The 24,651-nt window shown below is 40.2% G+C and overlaps 1 protein-coding gene and 1 long non-coding RNA gene across 2 annotated transcripts in view; one reads left to right on the top strand and one right to left on the bottom strand.

Annotated features, from left to right (window-relative positions):
* Positions 1–708: 708 nt before the first annotated feature.
* LOC130584686 (uncharacterized) lies at positions 709–2,636 on the bottom strand. Its single transcript, XR_008966526.1, has 3 exons — positions 2,172–2,636; positions 1,760–1,816; positions 709–1,470 (listed from the first exon to the last, which is right to left on the bottom strand). It is a non-coding gene; the product is annotated as an uncharacterized LOC130584686 (long non-coding RNA).
* Positions 2,637–9,301: 6,665 nt separating this feature from the next.
* Positions 9,302–24,651, top strand: part of LOC130584684 (transmembrane protein 131-like) — a 77,536-nt gene continuing 62,186 nt past the window's right edge. Inside the window, exon 1 of the mRNA XM_057384808.1 lies at positions 9,302–9,523. Coding sequence (XP_057240791.1) covers positions 9,358–9,523 — 166 coding nt within the window. The 5' untranslated portion in view covers positions 9,302–9,357. The remainder of the gene's footprint in view (positions 9,524–24,651) is intronic.

Raw genomic sequence — 24,651 nt, 5'->3', positions numbered from 1 at the left:
AAAGCTTTGATATTCTCTCTTCCTGCTGTTTGATCAGTTTAACTATTCTCTATCCCAGCTTTCTGATTTAAAAAAGGTCACAAGACTCATGAACCACACAATAATCTAACAAAACCTCACTTACCAAAATGTTTAAGTCTTTTGCTTTCCCCATACTATAGGAGCACTGTGCAAGTAAACTAGAAGGCATTGTAAATAACCATGTTTTGAGCAGGATTGAGAGTTTAATATCTTGAAGTTCTGGACATGACCAGCCCTTGTTTGGCTCAGGCTTGATGATACTGAAAGATCTCTGCTTTCTACCCGACATGACTGCTGCTATGCAACCTTTTCCGTGCAGGGTTCTGGTTAAAATGCAGGTTGTCACAGCTAATTTATCTTGGTTTGCTCTTCTTGCAGGTTTGTTTGTTTCATTTTTAAGCACAGTATGGCTTTCTGGATACTTCCAACCCCAGCAGATGTTGCTTAAGCTAGAAGTTTGACTCCCCAGATCCATCTGTCATCGTTTGCCCAAATGGTTCCCTGGGGATGTTTCTCTTAATAGTATTTCTATGAAAGCAGGCTGATGGCTGATTCCACAATCCCCTTGGCTGCTTTTCATCTAGTCCCTTTCTTCTGACATGTCCAGCTTTGATGCACTACAAGGAGACAGGCCTTCTCTGGAAGAGTTATTGAGTTTACTTRATACAGTCATGCAATCACACCGTGTCAAAGTACAATGAGACGCAAAGGAAGGTTGGCAAGAGAACATCATGTATAAGCTATGATTAAGACATTAACAGAACCATTATTTATTACTCAATTTTCTATCACAGCAACCAAGATCAAAGGTTTTGTCTTTTATTCCCCTAGGAAAACCTTATCTGGATCAAGTTGAGTCATACTATTCAGTCTTTCTSTGGAACACTCTCCCACRTGGGTTTTTCAAGAACTTGCARATGTACTTTCTTCAGCTCATCACTYTATGACCCACTCTTCCCCATTCACCACCTAAATCATTTACACACAAGTAAGTCTGGATTTTATTGCTTACTGTTTCTTTTGGAGCCACAAGAAACCCATTTGTCTTTGAAAAGTTTAATTTCATTTCAAAGTAATTTCAAACATGACAATTTAGAACTGCTCTGGTTTTAATTTCTTTTTCCTTTGGTTTAAATATATTGCCATTTTTGCATTTTATTTGAACAATCCAAAAGGATTATGTACTATAAAATAYGAAATTATATACTAAGAGTGTTGCTGTCTCAGGAACAGTTTGCTTCCACTGCACAGTGACTAGCAATTCACTCTGTGTCTCTGTATGACTGCTGCAGTAGCCATTGTGGGAACTGACTACTGCAACTGAGCAAAAACGCTCATGCAGGAYGGTGCATGCAGTTGCTTATGGTCTGAGCCAGATGGATGTCAGCCAGACTGGTGTGGTATCAGGTAGCTGCACTAACCAAGAGCTCAGAGCCGTGTTGATAAGTCCTGCAGAGAGAAYAGTTATGGTAAATGCACACACAGTGTCACATTGTCACGGTTTCAGTTTTCATATCAGAACAGGCCTGCAGCCTAATAGCTGAAAGTGTAAGAGCAGACAAGCAGCCCTCCACACCCATTCATACAGATATAATCCCTGAGGTATGTATAAGGTCTTTTAATAGAGATGTTCCAGAGAGAACAGCAGTTCCAAAATGCTCTGTCTTCTCTGGGTTCTCAGTTCTCTCTGTTAGATGAAATTCCACCTCCACCCTGATGCATGCCCAGACGTCTRTACCTCAGTTTGGACAGGCAAGGCTGACAGCTCTTGTGTTCCCCGATGGGAAAGCAGCACCTGGAAGAAGAGCAGCAGGTTCTTATTAAAAACAAGCTTCTTTAAAAAAAATAAACTAGTTACGCAGGAGCCTCAACTGAGGTTTCTTGGGCCCTCCAACCAGCCACAGCTCCTCATCCAAGGAAACACTTCATCTTTTGAATCGTTTTGTACTATACTGTATGAAAAAAATCTGGGGTGTCTCATACTTAGCCACATTTAAGCTTATGCAGACTGGGATTTGATAGACACTAGATAGAATTTTGAGGACTGTAAAACATGCTAGCCCAGTTAGGATGAGCTGGCACTGGGAGCTGTAGCAGATTTCTGAAGTACTGGCTATATCCCATTTGCTCAGCCCCATGCTGTTACTTACATATGTCTTGCAGGAGCTGTGCTAGTCCTGCCCTGCTCAGCTGGTGAGCCACTTCTCTCTTTTTCTGCCCTTTTTTTTTTTCTGCTTTGCATGGTGTCTCCTCTGAAGGGAGAAAGGAAGGAGATAACACTCATGAAAGGGAGGAGACAACACTCATGAGCTCCGTACCTCATCTCCGCAGACCTCATTCTTTCCCCTGGASCCTTATAGCACAAAAAGGACTGTACAGCACACTTCAAGAGCAGATGAAGAGATCACAAACAAACATGGAAGCTAARGGAATAGAATCTTGAATGTTCATACTGGTACAATCTGTACTGGGGCTAACCCTCACCCACAGATATCTCTGTAATGCTTCTTGGGAGTCTTTACTTCGTGTATGAGAGATAAGATAATAAGCACTTGGAGACATGTTAAAGTGATGCCAATCAATTCACAACCACAAAGTGTCATGGAAGATCTTCCAAAAACTACAAAGTTGTACCATGAGAGTCTACTCTAGCCTTTGGTCTCATCTTTTTTTTTTTTTCTATTCTAACATGCAGAAGTGAAAGAGATCTTCACCCACATCAGCAAAGGGAAGTCAGACAAGAGTGAAGAGCCATCATTTATACAATCAACCCAGAAACAGAAATGAAAGAGACAACAGCAGGGCAAAAGAGAAGTGCATATCTGAGAACGTGTACACAGAATGGCAGTACTAATGACAACCTAGACTGCTCGAAAGGACAGGAAAGTCCAGACACCCCCTTAATTATACTTCATATCATAGCGCATATGACTCAGATAAGATGGAGAAAATATTTAGTGTTGTCTAGAGGGCARTGAGAATAAGGTAATCATCAAACTCCTCGAGCTCTTCCAGAAGTGAGACATTACAAACACAGAGCAGAAGACACACCACGTGCACAGAAAGCAGTAAGAAACAGATGGAACCATTTTCAATTTTTAAGGCATTTAATCAAATTCTACCATCAGAATTTCATCCTGCAAGTTGATCTTCACGTGCAGATGTGTCTGATTTCAGTCTCCTTTGAATATGAGGGGCCCAGGCAGCAACCTGAATCCACAACCCTTGACGTGCACCCTCTTTGCACGCTTCATCTATGGTTCTGTTTAGCTTATGAATTGAAATCAACAGTACCTCATGAAAAAAGCCCTCCTATAACATAGGTTCCACATATATTGGCAGTTAATCTGGGACTGATAAACTCTGGCCAGGAATATCAGATGGAAGTGTCTGTGGCTGAGTTTCTGAATCTGCATGGAGGCAACTGGATAAATGATCAAGTGTATTGAGATTTTAAACTTTCCATGAAAATGAGTTGCACTTCACCAGTCTGACTATTAACTAAAATCTTTTCACTCAAGCACAGAAACCCTTTAGCACTGGCACATCATTGCAATGCTGTCACGTGTGCTTATCAGGAAAGACAGCACATAGCTGAGAGTATCACCATTTTAGCAGAATCCAATTTAACTGAAAGAACAGGTTTCTAGTGAAGTTTCAATACTCAGAAATGCTTTTGGAACTTAAGGAGGCAGCTCTGTATCTTTGGGCTGAACAAGGTATTTGGTTTATCACCATTTTGTTCAGGCCTCTTTCCTTTCTTTCTCCTTTTTGTTTTTCTATTGCATCAGTAAATTACTTCTGCAGTCACGGATATTTTAGCATGACATGTCTGCTCTTATGGCAGAAAATTCAATACACAGACTTTACCATAAAATGAGCAGCTATCTAGCATGATTCTAGTACCACACTATGATACCATGTCAGCAGTCTTGGATTTCTAYCAGACTATGACAGACAGGAGTGCTGTGTTAGAAAATTCCAGCTTTGCTGAACCAGTGTGCAGTACAGGTGAATAAATATCACACACATTGCTGTCACACCAAAATACCTATCAACTGCACCAGAAATCGTGCCAGGCTGCCAATTACCGGGAGAGGCAATAATACTGTGCTGACAGCAAATGGGGCTGTATTGCCACACCCTTGGGGAATGGATCTGGAAAGCTTGGAGTATACTAGCGAAGCATCTAAAAAATGCACTGTCAAACAGGAGCAGTTCCCTTCACTGACATTACTCTTATGCACAAAGCTAACCCAGTGTTAAAGTGTTTTGCTGTGTCAAGTTTTGAGGTGGGATAGAGCCCTCTGTGTTCTATCTCCCAAGTTCACTATGACTCAGTGCACAGCACTGCATGGGAGAAGGCATGAGAACACTGCAAATGCATTAGGTCAAGCAACAGTCACTATGCTACAGCCACACAACTTCTCTAGCCAKCCTCCTCCATGCCTTTACCTTTCATATATCAAATCTGCATACCAGACATAACTAATTAGTTCATCCAAGATCTGCCCAGCCCATTCTGCCTGGTGCCAGGGTCACGACAAGAGAGAGACAATGATATGGCATTTGAAAGACAATGATGTAACAGTAGGAAAACCTGAACTGGTGGCTAAAAAAAGGAGGGTAGTGCATATTTTATGCATCTTTCAGGTATTTWTGCACAGCAACAGTTCACATTCCAGTTCACAACAGTGATACTACAGCTAGCACTATGGCCAAAAAATACTGCATAATTTCTTTTATTAGAGAGAAGTGACAAACCAAAATCACAAAGACTGTCATGGCTTTTATCAAGGCAAAAGTGAAAGTGGCCTCTCATTGGGCAAGTATGCATCAGATTATGAGCCCAATCAGAAGGTCATCATCCCTTTCTCCAAGAAAATAACTTCTGGATCATTAAATTTAATTCCTAAAATGTAAAATTCTTAAAGAAATTATTATTTTATTTTTTTTTTGTTTCTCACAGGGTCAACAAAAAACATAAAACATTTCTTGGATTTTAATTTAGGAGCTTGATAATAATAACACCTCCCACCAATTTACCATTGTTTACCTAGAAAATAAAATAACTGACCAAAAAGTAGCAAGGGTTCACTGAAAATAAATCTTGTAGACAATCCTGAATTTTAAAATCCCACTGTATCATATCTCTTCTGTTTTCATCATGCACAAGTTYCACAACACCACCAATGTTGGAAATAAAGCCCTCCAATGACTTGAAGCTGACACAGAAAATGAAACAGTGGTGGAGTCCTGGGCCACTGGTCCTCAATGCAGAGCTGYCTCCAGCACAGAGGTTCAGACTGTATTGGCAAGTGAAAGACACACCCCAGACCCACTGGGTAGTAAATGCTGCTTTAGGGTGCCCAAAAACGTAGCCAAGTGATGCACAGCACTGAAATGATGCAAAGTCATTTTGACAGATCAAGATTATTGAAATGTTTCCAAAAGGACAACTTTTCCCTAGCAGACAAAGTGGTGGTATGTGCATCACTTCTGTGTCATCCATCATTACATCAAGGCAAATGAAACAATTTGAGGAACAGCAACAAGCATTATCTGGAAGAGTGGTTTTATAGAGAAAGGTTAAAAGAGCTTAATACATCCAGTTTTGTTAAAGCAGAGGTAGATGGAGGCATGTCTCCAGCCAGCAAATGCTTAAGTAATGCAAACCTTAAGGATGGAGAGGAAATACTTGTGCTTATACATATGGGAACAAGTAGGAATAAATAAATGAGGAGGGCAKGGAAAGACTGAATAGCAGAAAATCTTGCTGGCAGTGAAGAGCAGAGCCCGTGCAAATTTTCCAGAGGAATTCTATAAGTTATTTTAAAAAAYAGTTTGAAAAATACTAATAAACAAGCTATTAGGAGTAAGTCTGTACTAGCAGAAGAGTTGATTGGATTACACAACAGCCTCCTTTATCCCCATTTCTTCCTTTGCTTGKTTTATCTTCTACCAATTATTGATGTACAACATCTGGTTAAARCAAAAAGGAAGTAACCTGAGGCACATTATGACAGAAATCTCAATGCTGATTTAAGAGAGTTCATGTGCTCCCACATCCTGAGAAATAGACCCCACAAAAATTTCTCATTTATTTGAGTGCAACATCACTTGGATTTGATCCATGTCCCACAGAAGAGGTAACACCCTGCAGGAGAGACAAGGTGGTTCAAACAATGGATTATTGCTTTTGGAGTCTGTCAGGCAGATAATCTCTAATGAGTACTGCAGTTGAAGAGGTTACAGCTTCTAACTAACCAGATTGACAGTCTCCCAGAAATTTCTGCCTCCGTATCAAGGTGGCAGAAACCACTCTGTATTTTAGCAGTCCTGGTTCCTTTCCCAGAAAAAAAAAGCCTATAAACTATCAACAAAGGTATCTTACACAGTAATTCAATGCCACACTTTGGTGCTCTTAGGAGGAATATTTTTAAACTACCACATTTACTTAACTCAGTAAATGTAGCAGTCTTAAGGTACACACTTTTTCACTGAGGGTGGACCAACCACCACACTCTTCTGGTGTTAACTTTGTTCCAGCAGTCACGCTGGCAAATYTGACTGTACCTGCAGGAATCAGAGTACAGCTTCCCATTTCAAAGTCTTTCTGAAGTGTTCTCCTGTAGAACACAGCATTTCTTCATCTGATGAGTCAGTTGTTGAACTTTAGTGTCTAAGCATTTATATAATTTCTGTTTATGAACACAAATACATTTCCTAAGAACTATATTCTATGTCTTGCCATAGTTTATAAGATTWTTTTTCCAATACAGAAATAGTTTTTAAAAAACTGTTCAACAGGTTCAAGCGATACTGCAGTGTCCAAATTTAAGTGTTAATATTTATACACACTGCATATATAAACAAAGCAACTTGAAGACTCTCAAATACATATGAAATAATATGATCCAGATTAAAGCAGAAATAAATTAATGGAATGCTTTCTGATTTATCGTTTACAGACATTGAACCATATTGTATTGGCTTTTCCTGCAGAGAAAACAGTGGGAGTCCTGGACAAAGATGAAAGGGAGAATATGTACTGAGCTGCTTGTTTCCTACTCATAAGATCTTTTGCAAAAGACATTCTGYATTTAGAACAAATAAAAAAACTGCCCATGTTTTAATGCTCTAAGGTTGAAGAGTCATAGATACCATAACAGTAGGACTCATGGTTCTTCTCTCATTTACATCATGGASATTTTTTTCTTAATAGCACAGTTGGCATTTCCATTTTTACTCCAAAGCAGMTTTTGCCATGCTTACATCTTAGTTTCATTAGTGTTCCCATTCATTTTAGTGGGCAGGATGCTCTACAGCATGAATTACGAGAAAGTCTGGCTGCCTGGTTGCGTAACACTGAATTTTAAATACGAGAAACAGAAAATAGTTGACTTCTTTTTCCATTAGAGTAATGCAAGCCCAGTAAGAAGGAAAAATCAAGATCATACAGGGTCCACAGTAATAAGAAAGCATCTCTAACTGTGTTTGTCTGAGTTCTTGGGTTTGATCATACTCTATGATGTACATACCTATCCCCCACAGAAGTCAACATGTGGGCTTCTGCTCACAGCAGTGACCAAGCTTTATATTTACTGTGGTTTGGGTGGTCTGAGAGCTATGAACAGAGACTCATCCTCATAAATCACTGATTTGTATATACCCCTTTTCAATTATTCGTGTATACCCGTTTTCAATGCAGTAGTCAAAACATTATGCAACTTTGAAAGATTAGTAATAACACAGAAGTCTTTGGTTCCTCCTCACATGTTTTCTGGAAATGATCACTATTCCCAGGAAAGGTTTCAACCCAAAATTTCTAACTTTCCATTTCTCCCTTGAAAATAAACCTAGTTTATGCTGTAGCCATAGTTCAACAAAACAACCATATCCAGACTTTCAAGGTGTCTTYGGGGAGTTCTAACAATAAAGAACAGTGTATGTTATGACTGTGTAAGAGCCATAACAAACGTTACTATTTTTAGTTAAGCTGTTAGTCAGTCCCCGAGAGACTCTGGWTCTATTACACTACCAAGTTCTGTTATGCTGTTGTGACAGCTGAAACTCAATGATGTGTTCAACCCCTTCAAACCCAGTGTGACATGTTGATCAGTTGGTGAAGTGAGCACTTAAGAACAGCATGTAGGTGCATACAGTCTAAAAAGCTAAGGCAGCTCTTCAGTGGACAGACTATTTGTACTACAGAGTTTTTCTTCTGATACTATACCCAAGATGACTTTGGGACTATCAGTCTTGGCCAGACCATATTCAGTTCACATCCCTTACTGGGAGCATCACCACATGGCACACCTGGTATCAAAGCTGCTGTCAACACTGGTTCCAGGGACCCATTATCCACTGCAACCTCCTCTTGACAGACACCAACCTCATACGTATAACAATGTGCCTTCTTCCCCACTGCCAAACTCACTCCGTGCATTCCCAAATGCCTTATGGCCATGTGTGTCACCCAACGGATAGYGATAGGTACGTGTCTTCCCTCAACAGCGGCAGACGCGTGGTGTCATGCCCTGGCTCCAGCTCAGACCCTCACTGTGCCTCAGGCGTGCAAAACCTCCCCGCCCTCCGCTTCCACTGCGGCCGAGGGTGCTACGCCGATAGCACCGGAGCGGCCCAGCAGCTGGGGTGGAGGGGATTCCTTCAGGGTGAGGACTATTGACACCCCTACTGTACAACACYTGGGGCTTCCAGCAGGGAAGATAAAACACGATAAAAGTATAGAGCACCGGAGAGAAACACCSCAGTCTCTCCAGCGAAGCCGCAGGGCGCCGCGCACAGCCAGACCGGCCTGCCCGCCGCCATCTTGGACGCGGCCGGGAGAAACCCCGACAGCCTCCGCAGGGAAACAAGAGCGTCCCCCGGGCCTGCCAGAGACGGCGAGAGGAGAGCGCTAAAGAGGCGGAGTGACCTCACCGCGAACAGCCGGCGCTTACAGAAGATCTAAAAATGCATTCTAAAATGCGAAAAAAAAAAAATTGAAAAAAAAAATCAAAAAAACAAAAAAAGACAAAGCGATCTAGTCGCCAACCCCGTGCCCAGGGCAGGAGGATGAAAAGAAAGACGCTTTGCCCGCACTTAAAATGGCACCTGCTCGCCGCTCTGGCCCGGTAGAGGCGTGGCCTCGCCAGGGGGCGGGCRACCCGTGACACGCGCGTCAAGAGCCGCAGCGCGCGCTCGCGGGGGTGTCCGCCCCGCCCCTCCCGCGCCCCGCCCCTCCCCGAGCTCCTCCGCGCGCGCGCCGCGGCCCGGCCGGAGACAGACGCGGACACTCGGTGGACCCGCGGCGGTGGCGGTGGCGGCAGCGCGATGACGGCGGCGTCCGGCTGCCCCCGCTGCTCCCCCCGCTGCCCCCGCTGCTCCCCCGGCAGCTGCCCCTTCCCCCGCGCTGGCGGCTGGGCGGCCGCCTGGCGGGGCGCGGCGCTGCGCTTCGCGCTGGCGCTGCTTCTCCACACGGCCCGGGCCGAGAAGGAAGGTGAGACCCAGATTTCCCTTCCCTTTCTTGTTCTCCCTCTCCCCGCTCCTCCTCTTCTTCCTCCCGTGGCGGTGGGGCCGTTGGCGGCCGCGGCCCGCGCCCGCTCCCCGGCGGCGGCGGGGTGGGGGGGGGGCGGCTGGGGAGGCGCCCCGGGGTCGCCGCCCCTCGTCCCGCATCCCGCCGGCTCTGGTGTCCCCCTGGCTCTGGTATCCTGCCGGCTCCCGCATCCGCCGGCTCCCGCTGCCCTGGGTGTGCGGGGAACCGCGGCGCTGCCTCCCCCGCCCCGCCGCCGCGGCTGCCGGGCTGCGGCTGTGTGTCCGTCCGTGTGTGTGTATGTGTGTGTCGCTGACGTTTGGCGGGGGTTTCTCCTCCCTGACGGTGGCTGGGGATGGGGATAGAGCTGGAGCTGCTCATTAAATAGGGGAAAGGGAAATAAATAAATAAATAAATAGATAAAATACAAGGCTTTCTCGCATTGAGCTGGTTTCCCTGCGGCAGGCTTCCAGCGGGAGACGAAGCCAAACCAAACAGACGGGCGAAGCTGCTTGAGAAAGGGCAGAAATGCACACTTTTTCATGGATCGGATTTTGATTCCCTCACCAAGTGAGGCAGCCCTTACTCTCCCCTAACTTTTGACAGGTGTCCAGAATGTTCTTGGGTCCGTGGCATTTTCTCCAAACTTTGTAAAGTCCCTGTCTGACTTTACCTAACATGTAGTGTCTGTGATTTTTGGCACGAAGTCTTTTCATTGTGGTTTAGCAAGGAAAGAAAGCCCCGAGCAAAACACCTAAGCATGTTCTGTAGCATTGCTGAGAACAGCTTTCAAGCATTTCCAAGGTTTAGACTCGTAGTCTACTTGAAAGCATGASTATGTGGCAGCATTATAAAGCAGCAGGTAAATATAATGTAGTACAGAAGTAGGTGGAACTGATTTACTTTGGCTGAACAGGAGAATTTGCTTCCCAGGCAAGTTGCTGCACCGGAGGAGGGAGGAGATTGAGGTCTGACAGGAAAAAATGGAGTAAGAATAAAAAAGAGTAAGAATAATAAGGCTATGGAATAGGAGTTTAGCGAGGAGGGACTGGTCATGTGCCTATACCAGATTCAAGAGAAGAAAGACATCCTAATAATAAATGTATGGAAAAAAAATATGAATATATCTTTCTAAAGAAGAGCTCAGTTTCAGTCATTTCCTAGTACTTCTTTCACAGGTCTGATGCTATTGATATTAAGGTGATTAAAAACCCCAGTCAGTTGTTGGACAGCCACTCTTGTTTGCTTGACTTTGTCTGCAGGGAATGAAACATTCATAAAACAGTGTGAATATTAGCCCATATCCTTAGAGTGATAAGAATGTGTAAGTTTGTCAGTGTGGCCATTAGTGTCTTGAAGTACTGAACAAGTTCAAATATTTGAGAAATTCCTGTTTTTAACTCTGATTGTGATTGCATTCATTCACAGGTAATAAATTATATGTGTTTATAAGCTTTGTCAGGGATGTCACRTACTGGTATGATAGAATTGATTCATGCCCTAGAAGTTGTGATGGCTGGGGCCATGGTTTGGTTTGGTTCATTTGTGAAGAAAATACTAGGGTCTTTTCTCTATTGACTTCCTTGGCATTCCTACATTTAAAAAAAAAAGGCAGGTTGAGATTCACAGAGTTTGAACAGATATGATTGAAGCCCTTCAAGAAAAGGGAATTGTTTGTACTGATGTTTCCTTCTGTTTAGGCAGTCTATTACTTTAAACTTATCCCAGCAGCACATCTGTCATTTTCAAAAGGGGAATTTGTTTCTCAAATAGACAATGACTTTCCTTAAGTCTTCAGATTTCTKACATTTGCTTTTCTTGCCAGGTTTTCTGCTGCTTCATGTAGTCTATGAGTGGTACATTTAAGGGCACTAATAAGTATTTCTTTGGTGTTTGGGGTTTTTTTGTTGTTTGTTTGTGCATTTTTTTCCTAATTATTTATCTTGTATGGACTTTTGAGCAGAATTCATTGGCAAYCTGCACTGCACTTGTGGATCACATGTGGGCAAGTGTTGTCTTGCAGTTCTTCCTTTTGCTGAGTGCAATAGCTGTTTAAACCTTGGATTTAGAAAAAGCAAAACATAATCCAAACAATAGTTTTAAAGCAAGACAAAGATTAAAGGTACTTGTGAGATCTAGTCCCACTGATCATAAGCTACAATATAAGTGCCTGTTTGCAAGGGGTAGTAACTGAACACAGGAGGGGAAGGACAACTTTGGACAGTGCGCCTTTAGACCAAGGTGGGAGCTCAAAATAAAACAGCAGTTGAGAAGAAAGGGGGAAGAGTGTTCAGGCTCTGTCCTTAAGCGCTTTAGCTTTTACCAGGTTGTGTCAAGTTAAACTTAGTAGAACACAGTTTAAAAATAATAATCAGGAAACAGGGAAGTAGCTAGGAATATCCTTTCCTTCTCCCAAATGTGGGCATACATTTTTCCCTACAGCTGCAGGAAGGAAGTTGTGGAGAGGGATTAGGGCTGAGGTTGTGCTTTGTTGCTCCTGAGCAGCGCCAAGTTGAACGTGGCTATAGTAAGACACAATGCAGTAGGCACTCCAGAGAAGTTGCTACAGAAAAAACTTGACAAAAGCAAGTGCCAGGTGAATAGCGTGAGAAGAATAGATCACCATATGACAAAAGAAAGTGAAAAATGGAGGTGGAAGACACTTTCCCTTTTACCTTGCATATRCATGTGGAGAAACTGGGGGAAGGATGGAGCTGATGGAGAGAAGATCACGCTGGCTTCATGTGAAGAAGGATTAGCAAGCAGTTCTTTATAGATGGAGCTGTTACAAGTAGAAAAAAGATTCATACTGGAGTATTSTAGATAGACATGACTGTTTCTAGTATCCAGTCTTAGTTAAGGAGCTTGAGGGACAAAAATRTGGCATAGACATCTTTGCCTATCAGCAAGAAGCAAAACTGAAGCASTTTGTGTGGTCTGGCCATAAATTAGGGTCTTGAGGAACTGTGACATTGCTGTATACTCTCTCTGTGGTAGAGAAACAGAATTTGTGGAAATTRTCTGGTGTCTGAACAGATAGGAGAGCAGAGAACACTGCATATGAACCAGCCAGAAAACCTTAAACATCCTTTTCAGACTAAACACTGATCTGTGACTTTTTTTTGTGCCTAGCTGGGTCCTCAGTGCCCATGTATTGCTGGGGAATGAGTAAGACTGAGAAGGTTGTAAAATTTTATGTTTGTTTTTTTTCASTTAGGAAATCTGTGAACCATTGCAAAAGAATGACATGGCAGGAAAAAATTTTGGTCTCAAAGAGCCTCTTGCTATTTAGGAGGGGCAGAAAATAACTATAGAGTTTCTTTGGCAAATATGTATCATTTTCAGGCTTTTTGTACGTTTTATAATTTCCTATTGTAAATTATCCATTCTGTACTGCTGCATAGATTGAGACAGCTATCAGTTTGTAATGGTGTGGGGATTCTTTTGTGTTTTGTTTGTTGTGGTTTGGGGTTGTTTTGGGGTGGAAGGATAGACGACATACACAGAGCAGCCTTCTGGGTTTTAGGTTGATGTAAGCCCTAACCCCATCGTAAGTAAAATGTTTTGAAGAGTGTCTAACATGAGGATGCTTTTTTACCTGAACTGTTTTGTTCCTTTATTTATATACATTTATATTTGTTTATTTTTCTTAGAAAATCTTCATTTTATGCAACTCTTTTTATTTGGCCAACTGACTAAAAGCCTGTTGAGACTACTTTGATCATTCTCTTACCTACCCATTTGTTCACAAGATAGGTTCAGGTAGAGCAGTATTGATGTTTAGGCTGTTTAATTCCTGACGATAATTTTTGAAGTTACGTTTTGGTGCTGGATCTGGGAAAAAATTGCTATTTAAATGTGTACATTATGATACCAGATAGACCAGTGCAAATAGGACTTCTTTTTTCCTAATGCTTGATGTATTCTCTGCTAGCTTCCTAGAAACTAAGTTAGTTACTGAGTGTGAGATATTGTCATCAGAGCAGTACACTGATAGTGTACAGTCCACTGATGTTTGGAGTTCTGKTTTAGTTTTTGTCATTGTCTCTAATCTCAAACAAGTAACTTTTCCTTTTTGTTTTTACTGATGTCTAAAATAGCACACCAGGAAATTTCACATAAGTCTCAAAAGTAGATTAATGTTCAAAGATGATGTGGGAGAAAGCTTATATGCTTGAAATAATATTATAAAAAAATCTCTTCACATACACTGCTTGTTTGTCATATCCTGCTGTCAAAACTAATCTACAGCATGTTACTGTTTACTTTTATGCTGATGTTTTGACCCCGACTTAAATCAAAATGTGATTCAGAAAGAATGACCTCAATCAAACTGAAAACACTCCAGCAGTTGAAGTAGCACATCAAAAACATGAAGAGTGTGAGGAAAACACAGTGAATAAAAATTGAACATGCTATCTCACTGTGGTTTTGAAACTTAAGTGTGGGAGAGTTGATTAGGTTTGCGCTGTGTCTTTGCTCTTGTGAATGAAAACTATTGACCATGTGCTTGGATTGAATAGTCTCTTACTTGCTTGTGAAGTCTTCAGAATAAATTAAAGAAAAAAAAATTTACTGCAGTGGACAGGAAGTTGAGATCCCATGCTCTCTATGACCTTCAATGTAATCTTGGAGTGAGTGCTGTTCCCTCCCTGCCTCTCTTTCTCTCTCACTGGCGTCCAGTTATGTTGCGTATGTGAAGCAGAATGGGGTCCCCTCACCTGTAGAGGTCCATTAAAGGGTGGTGTGCTCAGTTCAGGGCCTTGTATTGTCATCTCTTGAAGGAATTTGCTGTGTATTTGTGTMGTGCCTAACTTTATGAAATCCCACCAGAGTTTGCAGAAGTCAATAAGCTTTGCATTATTTAAAGCTTTCAGTTGTGCTTTTGGTGAACAGTTGAAATATGGATTGCTCTGTGTTATTTGGATATATTTTCAGCTGTTTGCAGTAAAGCTTGGGCATTTGCTGTATGGCACTTTATGTCAAAGCCTACCCASTTTTACACTGCTTAAAGTGATACGTATTATGGTTCCACGGTGTGATTACTGAGTCTTACTGAACTTACTGAGTAAGTTCAAAGTATCTTTTCATACAGTAAGCTTGGTGAATGACCTGGGAGAATGATAGTGAATGGTGGATGCTGTGGTTCATGCATAACTAGCAGTAAAAGTTATGTGACTGAAGCCCGGGTTAGAACCAGTTTGGTTTGTTCCTGTGTTTGTGGGTTTGGCTAGAATAGAAGTCTATAATGATCTCTTGTTTGTACCTTCCATCCATTGTAGTGCCCCTGACTTTGTCTGCTGTGTGACCTTCTCTCTTACAACAGGAGCCTAAGAAAGTATCTTTTTTTTTTTTTTTTTTTTTTTTTTTTTTCCTCTAAAAGACAGCAGTTGAATTAAATTTCCACTCTTCCTAGTAATAGGGGGTACTTGGAACTGGACTGAGTAATACCTTGAGCAACCTCCTCTAACTGGACATTCTCTGCTCAGGTGATTGGGGTGGAGCCTCTGGGGTCACTTCCAGCCTGCATTGTCCTGTAGTTCCAAATGTTGACCACAATTGGTCCTTACAATAGAAGCAATTCCATTCACACTGTGGGAGTCACGAAAGTTGAGTTTAAACTACAGTTATTTTAAAAACAATTTCTGTTTTGTAAAAAAATTATGTTAGTATTTARCATTTTAAATTATTTATACCAAGGCAGAGGATGCAGATTTTTTTCTTACATGGGGGAAACCAAAGGAATCAATGACCATTAGAGCTAAATACTTCTGGTTTATCTTTCTAGTCATACATACAGGCTAAGAATAATCTTGTGTCAGAAATGGGTTTGTTAGAGGCAGGTGTTTAAATTTTTATGGGATGCAGAATTGTTGTGTATTTCTTTTTTCTCAACTATCCTCATGGAATAATTAGTGACTTACTGACTGCTGCAAGGATGTGATACAGCATTTAAAGTTAACATTTTTAAAATATGGTTTTAATATTTTCTCATAAGCAGTTTTGGATAACTTTTGCTCTGGAATATTGAAGGGACTAAACCACAATCTGGTGCTCTCCCTCTCTCTTTGAAAACCTTGGATGTAATGGGAAAATACCAAAGAGTTGAAGGATTGCCATATAATTCCAGTCTCTTAAAAGAAGGAAAAAATTCAGGTGTTTCAGTAGTTTGAGATTTTCCTGCTACAATTACCAGATTGCATCTATGGTAGACTTAGTGAGATCATTTTTAATACCTCTCCTCCTTTTGCTTGGCATAGCTAGTGGCAGAGAACCGTCTGAGAACAGTTTTGCTGTCCTTATCAAACAGATTTTCACCTGAGTGAAATTTAGTGGAAGGAAGTGTACAGGAAATAAAAGTATATACGTAACAGCTTCTTCTGTCTGTGTACTGTATGAAGCCACAAAATGTTATTTAATAGAAATGTTCAGCTGACTCTAATGCAACATCTTTAGTTTTTGTAAGTTACTTGATAAATGGATTCATTAACTATTCTTCATAAAGTAGTTTGTCTTAGCAATGTCTTAAGGGTTGTCTAATTTTTTTTTTTTTTCATTTGAACACCTAGATCTATGTTGGACTGTATGGGTTTGATGTAATAAGGATGTGCATGGTCTTTTTAAAGTTCCTTAAAAAAATTTCGAGCAAGCCTTGGTTATGGGGTTGGGTTTTTAGAAGTTATTTAAGTGAGGAAGCACAGCTAATATGATGTTAAACAGATTAAATTACCATTTGAGGGAGTGATGATAGGAGACAAAGTTGTAGGCAAACATGGTACCAATTTAAATAGTTTGAAACACTAATTTCCTAATAAGTGTTAACTCAATCTAATACAATATGTTTAAGCTTGTAAATAAATCTGAAATCATCTGTAAATACAGAAGAAGTCTTAGTGAATCAATGATTTACCCCAAAATACCAGGTGGAATTTGTAGATAATGATAAAAACTATCCAGGCAACTAGATAAACTGTGGGGTGTATGGTTTTTGGTTTATTCCCAGCAGTGGTTCATGCTTTACCTCARAGGCTGGCTCTATTCTGGGACCTGTCCTGCTTTATATCTTTGTCACTGATCTGGAGTTGGAATGTATCAATGCTCAAGGGCAAGTCTGCATTTTGGAGAGATCTAAGCAGAACAGAACAGTGAGCTGACAGGACCTTCATGAATTCCAAAAAGGACAAACAGAAAGCCCTTCATATGGGACAGAATAACCACCTGCAGGGAATACAACCTGGAAATGCTATACATGAGTCAGCAATGTGCCCTTGCAACATACAGGAGTGTAGCCACAGGACTGAACAAAATKATTATTCTTGTTTACTCAGCACTTGTTAGACCACACCTAAACCACTGTGTCCAGTTTTGCTCTCTGCCATCCCACTGGAAGTCTGCAAGGRTGGTCAGTATGTTCATGATGTATGAATGGAGGCTGAGGGACCCATGGAGATAATGCTKAGGAAGGATCTTGTGCCAGCATGCCAGTATCAGAGTAGTTTATGGAGGGGAATGGAGCCAGACTCCTCTCAGAGATGCATGGCAGGAGCCTGAGAGACAGTGGCCGTAAAGTGAAACGGGTTTTCTGTGCCAGAAGATGTGTTCTGTGATGATCCGAGTAAGAGAGGCACTTGAACACTGTAAAATAGTATTGAAAATTCTGTTTATKAGAGCTGACCATATAAGTAGAGAATAGTATAGATAATCTTGGATCTCTTTTGAKGCTAGGAACCCTGAATTGTGCAGCACCCCCCAGACCTTCGAAGAGTCCATGTGCAACACACTGCAGACCCCATCTATAGAAAGGTTACCCCATGTTGTTCTACTGCTGTATTTCCTTGCAAGAAGATAACTGTATTCATGATTTTTGCTGTCAGGTAGAGAGGTTGCTCACGTGGGAACTTCCATCTGCACTTTTAGATAAAGCAAGGCCACCCAGGTGGCATAATAGTCGGTGGAGCTGGCTGCAGCTTGTCTGTTTGAGAGGGCTGGCTGGGCTCCCCCTGCAGCCGCGGGGTACGTGCAGCACTGCCGGCCAGCCCAGACATGCAGCGCAGCAAAAGCGTGGGTCTGCTTGGCCTGGCTCTTGCATGGATCACTGACTCCTCCATCTGTCATGGGCTTCCGGTCAGGATTGCTATGATCTGGCRTGACATAACGAGTCTGTGTTTCACCATAAGGATGATCAGGCATTGAAATAGGTTCTCTAGAGACGTTTTGGAATGTCTGACCTTGGAGGTTTTCAGGGCTCAGCAAAATGACAGCCTAAACATCATCATCCAAATTCGGCATTCACTGTACTTCTGCAGAAGGTTGAGCTTAATGACATTTTAAGGTCTGTTCCTCAATTTCCTTGTGTCTATAGTTTGTGTCTTCTGTGTGATATTAAAACTTGGTTGGAGCTTGCAATAGTTTTGTTGCAACTGATGGGAATATCTGTAAGACAGGAGAAGTCTGACTTTCCTGGTAACTCTGTGGTAAAATCGGTGCTATGGTAATAGGAATTTAGATATAATTTGGGCAGAAGCAGAGTTGTAATTGTAGCAGGAAACTTCATGGGCTTCATCATAAAAAAAGTATGATCATAGATAAAAACAAGACCGTGTCGCCCATTCCTTATTTCTGTAATCATGGATCACATAGGCTCTATTTGTCCCCTAGTTTTTGTTCTTTCTCTTGAAAAATTTGTTTCAACAGGAGAATTTCTATCCCATCTTTTTTGTGAAGTATAACGTGACTATTAGGTCTCATTTTTGCAAGCTGCTGGTGATATAACAATACATTGAATCGTGGTTTACATGTTAATATCAAGATATATTAAAATAATACTTAACAATCTGTGCAGCTAGTGTGTCTGAGCAAATACTGCAAGATCTGGATATTTAATGTTGCAAAGTTTTTCACTATTCCTTTCTTGCAGTGGGGGACTTGGTCTTTACTGGAAACCATTTCCTTCTTGTKTGTTTGCTTTGGTATTCTGAAACTGTGTGTTCCTTCAGTCTGTGAAGAGGATAGTTTAGAGGGTACCAGAAATTATCTAGTGTGTACTAGGAAGCACAGTGGCTACTCTTGCCCTTCTAAGTTGTGTTTCCTAACTATGAGAAGGTAAGGAAGCTATGTATGYGTGTAATTTTCGTATTATTATATAGCTGCTTTTATATAATCATATACCTTGTCAATTGTCTTTTGTCTTGCATAAGTAGGTCATTATGTGCCCAAAGAGCTTTGGCCGACCTGTATCTTCCAAAATAATCAAAAGATTGATAAATTCATTATTTTGGGAGAAACATGATTACATTTGATGCTAAAAGAGAGATGTTTGTCATTGCCAGAGACTGAATCTTCACAGGTGAAGTCACTCTGCCAATCAGTACTACTGAATATCATTATCTGATGGTGGAGAGACTGAAATGAACTTCCAGTTCTTCAGGGAAAATTTGATCAGGTTCAGTACTTGATGAGTGCTGTGAATTCTTCTTTGATTAAATGAAATTTCTCTAGGGAAAAAGACTAGAGTAAGGCTCTCAAAAATTGAATAAAACATTTATTTATTTAACATTATTTAATTAATTGTGCTTTGAAACTACCCGCATTGTGAAAAAAATCCCCTCTAATTTGAATTGAATTTAACAGAGCTGTGCGTGTTTAGGTTCRGACTGGGCACTAGCCATATCAAAGTAGAAATGAGAGGTATTTTTGAGTGAAGACTGTTGTCTTAGGGGGCAGCTTTGTGATGAGGGGTTGTTGCAATCTTCAGAATAGAATTAGATGTCTCTCTGTAACATATTCTGTCACAGCCTAAGGGTTTGGAATTATTGGGTGAAATCATGATCTGTGTTGCACAGGATGTCATCTTAGATCATCATAGCTGTTTGTGAAAAAGTCTGACCAGAAGAGATTATTTACTTCKGAGAGGCAACTGCTTCCAAGGTATTGTAGGTAGTTAAATTGCATTTCTGCAAGCATTTCATTTCCCTATGCCTAGTTGCACCTTCAAATTTTGATTAATGTCTTATTAATGGGGGAGTTTTCCCCCCAAACTGAAATTTGCCTTTATTGTTTGRTTCTTCTTGCTCTGTATTTTATCTTTTGTCAAAATTTTCAGCAGTTCTCCACCCATTTCTCCTCTGGTTTTATCAGACCCTTGCAGCCAGCTCTTTCTTTCTTGCTCTTGCAGCAGACTGCTTTGCTCAGCAATCARTAAGTGGTGTTACTGCCACATCATTAACGCTATGGCTTTAACATCAGGCCTTTTCTACCTCTTCCTGGCCTGAAATGGTTGTATTTTTAAACTTCATATGGTAGCCGAACAAGCATTATCTTGCAGCTCTTTTACTTGTCCTCAGGCTTAATAGCTGTTTCTAGTGGACGTTTGTGTGTTACCACATGAGCATAGGAGGGTGGAGATACTGTGCTCCTCCCTCCCAATGACAYTTCTCTCCAGTAACTTGGTATTACCCAAATTGCAAGTGTTACACGACAAAATCTAAATGATTGTGTTATCCACTTACTCTTGGTCTAAAACGCCCTGATAACTGACCAAGGAAAAAAGGGAGGGAGACAAAATTGAGGCAGGGAGGAGAGCAGAACTCTGTTCTCTGCTYAGAACTCTCTCTCTGCTGTTTCTGTGCCATGAGTTATAGCATCCTCTGTAGTGGGTAGCAAGGTAGGAGTAAGGATGGAAAACTGAGYGGTATCCACAGAGCATAAGCAGAGCATAAGGTTTTTGCCTGATTGCATTCACATTGCCAGCAAGCCATTTAGGTGTTAGGAAGTATCTCCCTGGCTCTGTCATCTTGTTCTGTGGAAAGTTTTTTGGAAACTCCGAAAATTGCTTCTTCCTTCCTCTTTTCTATGGTGTGGAGAACAATGGTTCCTCTCTGTCTGTGTTTATTAAGGTCATTAATCATCCTGGATGTAACTGTTAATTAGGTTTTTCCACTTTGTTGATGTAATGGTTTTTTTTTGGTTTTTTTTTGTTTGTGTTTTTTAGTAAGTGGGGATCTGTTCATTGGTTCATTTCATAAGTCAGGAAGACTGATGTTAATGGTAATAGCTGAAATTATTGTCTTTTAATACATTGTTCTCCCAAGGCTCCRGAAGCCGTGAACTGACTGCCATTTCTTGCAAGCTATGTATTGAATGTTTCTATATGCCAGAAAGATTAGAGTTCCATTAACTGCATGTTCTCTTTTTGCATCAGTTTGCAGTGCTACATGAGTACTAAAACTGCAACAATGAAAAGTTTCTGATTTAAAACTTGAGAAACAAAGTAAGATAAATCTTTAGAGTAGTTCGGAGAGACGGTTGTTTTCCCCTTCTAATTCCAGGATAACTTCATCTTGTTTTTGAGTGTAGTTCCAATTAATTTTATGTCTATGCAAGCTCAATAACAAAAAATGTATAGCCGTATAACTTAACAGATTGAAATTTTTAAATTGCCATCATTAGAATAGAAAGCCACATTTTGTATGGCCCAAAGCCATAAAAAGGATGCTTTTTGCACATATTTGTTTTCTCTTTAACTTCCTTTTAAATTTTTCATTCTCTTTAAATGGTGTCTGATAAGTTTCCATTAGAAATATTGTTCTTTTTGGCTTAAATCACTAAAGCGGTTTTGTTTTTTTTTTTAATTCTCCTTTTTATTTAATTTTTTAAAATTTATTTTAAAGTAAGTTTCCTTATTCATACTCCCCTATGAATGGAATTGAGTATTATTTCCTGAGAAGGATTTTGGAGCCAGCAAATAAATATCTTTGGAGAAACAAATGAAATTATTAAAAAGCTTAAAAGTAAAGCACCAACTTGAAGCACATGTTTTTTCATAGGTATTTTAAAGCATCTGGCTGCTGTCAAAGTAATATTTTGGTGTTTTTTCCCAAGTGAAGTTTCATGATCTCTATTGCTACCACCTGAAATCCACCATTTTGGCCAATAGCAGATAATGTGTTTTTAACTCATTACAAAAAAATTAGATGAAAATAAAAATTGGTTTAGTTGAAGTGGGTGGAAATGCACATTTCTGTAAGGTGGAAATACAGGCTGAATACAAAGTATCTGAGAATAAAAGTATTTGAAGAATATGCAATTTTTTGTGTGTGTTAATCTGAATTCACCTAATGTAATTTTTTTTAAGAAAATAACTAAACAAAAGCAGATTTTTAGGTATAGTCCATGTTTCTTTCTGTGAGCTTTTTCATTTCTATGTATGTTTGTGTAGTTTTATTGCAAGGATATGTCTCACAGAATACATCCAATCAGAGTTAACTGTAAATGAAACCTTCAAGCAGTTGCACTGTCTTTTGAAGCGTGAAACAAATTTTGTGAGCCACATGTCTGAGCAGTGGCTTCAGGGTGGAGTCCCATTTTCTTCCATTTTCAGTCTGAGCAGTAGCTTCATTGTCTGTCTGGGGCCTGTGTTCTGAATCAGAATCCTTCTGTAACTTTCTGYTTTGTGGCTGGCTTTAAAAACTGAATTGGTGACTGAATTCCTAAAAATCTGCATCAGTCTTAACTAAGGGGAAAAGAGAGAAGTGAATGAGTGCAGTGTGACAGCTCTTTTAACTAGGGAAGGGCCTTGCTGTGTAAAGAAGATGGCTTTTATCTGAAGGCAGAAATGAGACAAAAATAAGTTAGTGCAAGATTGTATGCAGACTTAGTTGGGTGCCAGTGATATGCTCAGTTTTGCTGACTTTTTTGTCCCCTTGCTGTGAAATAGCAGTGTGCACAGGTATTGCAGTTCAGGTGATCTGCTGTCTCTGTTCAGATTATATTAACTTGGGCATCGGTTGATGCATATGAACTTACCCAAGTATGTATTGTGTAAAGTCAGAATATTTTTTTAATCAGTAGTACAAAATGAGGTGTTTGAAGATTCTGTCTTTTTGTTATTTAGCTTAATGTATKGCTTTTTCATTTTACATGATGATTAAAATGCGTTATTTAAGAATGGTTCTATTTCAAATCTAATATATAAATAGAAAATACAAATTTGGCTAGTGGGCTTCTTGAGTGATGTTTATTAACTTAATAAAGTAGGAAGAATAAATATGTTTCTRTGTAAAAAGACTTGAAAGTGTGACATTTGTGCATGTGATCTTTACTGCTTTGTATGTATTTTCTTTGTTGTGATGGCGGTTCCTGAGGTCCTTTGGAAAAGTTATTAATTTCCCCTTGTTATGGAGTACTGGAAAATAAACAAGCAAATTGCCTAGGTAAATGTTAGGGTATTTAGCTGATGGCTATTGGCTGGTGATTGTTACTTGCCTGACAYTGGCTGTCCCATTAGAGAATGGCCTTTTAGATTTCCAGCGAATAGTCACCTGTTGSGGTGTAGGCAGAAATCCAGGCTGACAGCTACACTGACTCTTCTGTCTTGGAGAACAGGCCTTTCTTTAAACTGATTTGTGTTTAACACTAAAGTGGTACATGTTTCTTGAGGCTCACCAGACTTTTGTAGTCCTGAAGCTGATTAAAATGGTTCCTTGCAGAACAGTGTAATACAGTTTTCCCTTATCTTTATGGTATTTTTTACAATATAATTGTCCATCCATAACATTTTTTTTYCATTCTCTATCCACCCGCCTGTATTCCACATGCTGTTCAGTTTTCCATGGTTCAGGATGATTGAAATTGTGTGACTGTGCATAAGCAGCSAATTCATAATCAAAGCTTTAAAAATAACTTGTCCGAATTTAGTTCTGCACTTTAACCAGTAATGATACAAATGTAGTAATTACAATTACATAGAGAGAGGTGAGTGGCATTTAGCATGTTGTAATTGGCTCATTTGGTTACTGTTACCTTGAAGCAAGCTTAGCCATTAAGATGAAGGGTTGGAAACTGTACTTAAAAAAAAATTAGTGTAATTTAGGAATGATTTCAATAAATGATCGGTCCCTATTTTTGTACATTAGGACACCATTTTCAGAATTTGGAGAAAATTCATAGACTAGATGATACAGGTTGGTATAAATCCAGCTTATAAGAAAGAAAACTGGTTCAGACAATAGTTAAGAAAGAAAACRGTTCTTGCAAGCTGAAAACAGTTCTTGCAAGCATGTAAGAGAATGTATAATGGTCATAAAATGAAAATAAATGAGTGCAGTGTTACTGAGTAGCTATTCCAGAGCTAGGTTATATTTCTGAATAGTGTTTTTAGAAGCATATTTGCCAGAATATACTTTCCTATTAAAATAAAGATATTAACAGTGGATAAATGAAAAGTGTGCAAAGCTGCCTTAAAAATCAGATCTCAGTCAGAGTAGGCCTCATAACCTGTGAGCCATGGAGATTTTTTTATTGTTGTGCATCAAGAGCTTTAGAATATTCACTGCTCTCTGATTACATGCAAATTTATTCTGGTTTTTGTAGTTCAGTCATAGCTAAAGACTGATGTTGGCTAAAGTGATTTTGATATTAAGTTCCTGTTTTCTTTGGAGATGTGTAGAATTTTAACATTTTCTTCTTGTTACTTGGTGGTTTGTAYGTCTTTTAGCCCCAAATATGAAAGGTTTGGACAAGAGACAGTCAAAATAGGGATGTGTTTGAGTAAGATCTGTCTACTAGCTAGATAAACTTGTGGGAAGATGCTGCTTGRGCTTTGAGGAATTTAAGTGAATTCAGCCACTGCTGGTTTAATTTTTTTGTGTTAGGTGTTTACCATCAAGCGTTGTGATGTTATTGGAAAGAGCAGGGGAAAGCACTTAGGAATATACTGGCAATAATGACTAGATAGTGCTTTTACTGTTCCAGAAAGCTGTGGTTTTGTGGTTTGAGGACTGGGCGCTATGGTTTTCTTTTGCCATTTTTTAAAGAGTTTGGAAAGCTTGGAAAGTTTTCAGTAGAAAAAAAAACTGTCAATAGAACAAGCTGTTCTGGAGCAAGTGGAAAGACTAGGTTCATGGTCTTTTTCTGGTATCTTTTCTGGGCTTTTCATAGTAAAGCTGACTTAATCAAAGAAGCTGCATTTTAAAGGTTGTAGATTGAAAGCAAACAGAAAATGGGTATTTTTAGCATTTRTGTCTATATATTCTGTTAATAGTGACCTACTGTCTGAAAAGAGGAAAYGAAGAATACACAAGCCAGAAGCTGAAAAA

The sequence above is a fragment of the Malurus melanocephalus genome, unplaced genomic scaffold (assembly GCF_030028575.1).
Source record: "Malurus melanocephalus ecotype Western Australia unplaced genomic scaffold, MMel_1.1 scaffold_747, whole genome shotgun sequence".
Taxonomy (NCBI): Eukaryota; Metazoa; Chordata; class Aves; order Passeriformes; family Maluridae; genus Malurus; species Malurus melanocephalus.
Note: the sequence above shows the minus strand (reverse complement) of the source record. Positions and strands in the feature narration are given on the sequence as shown.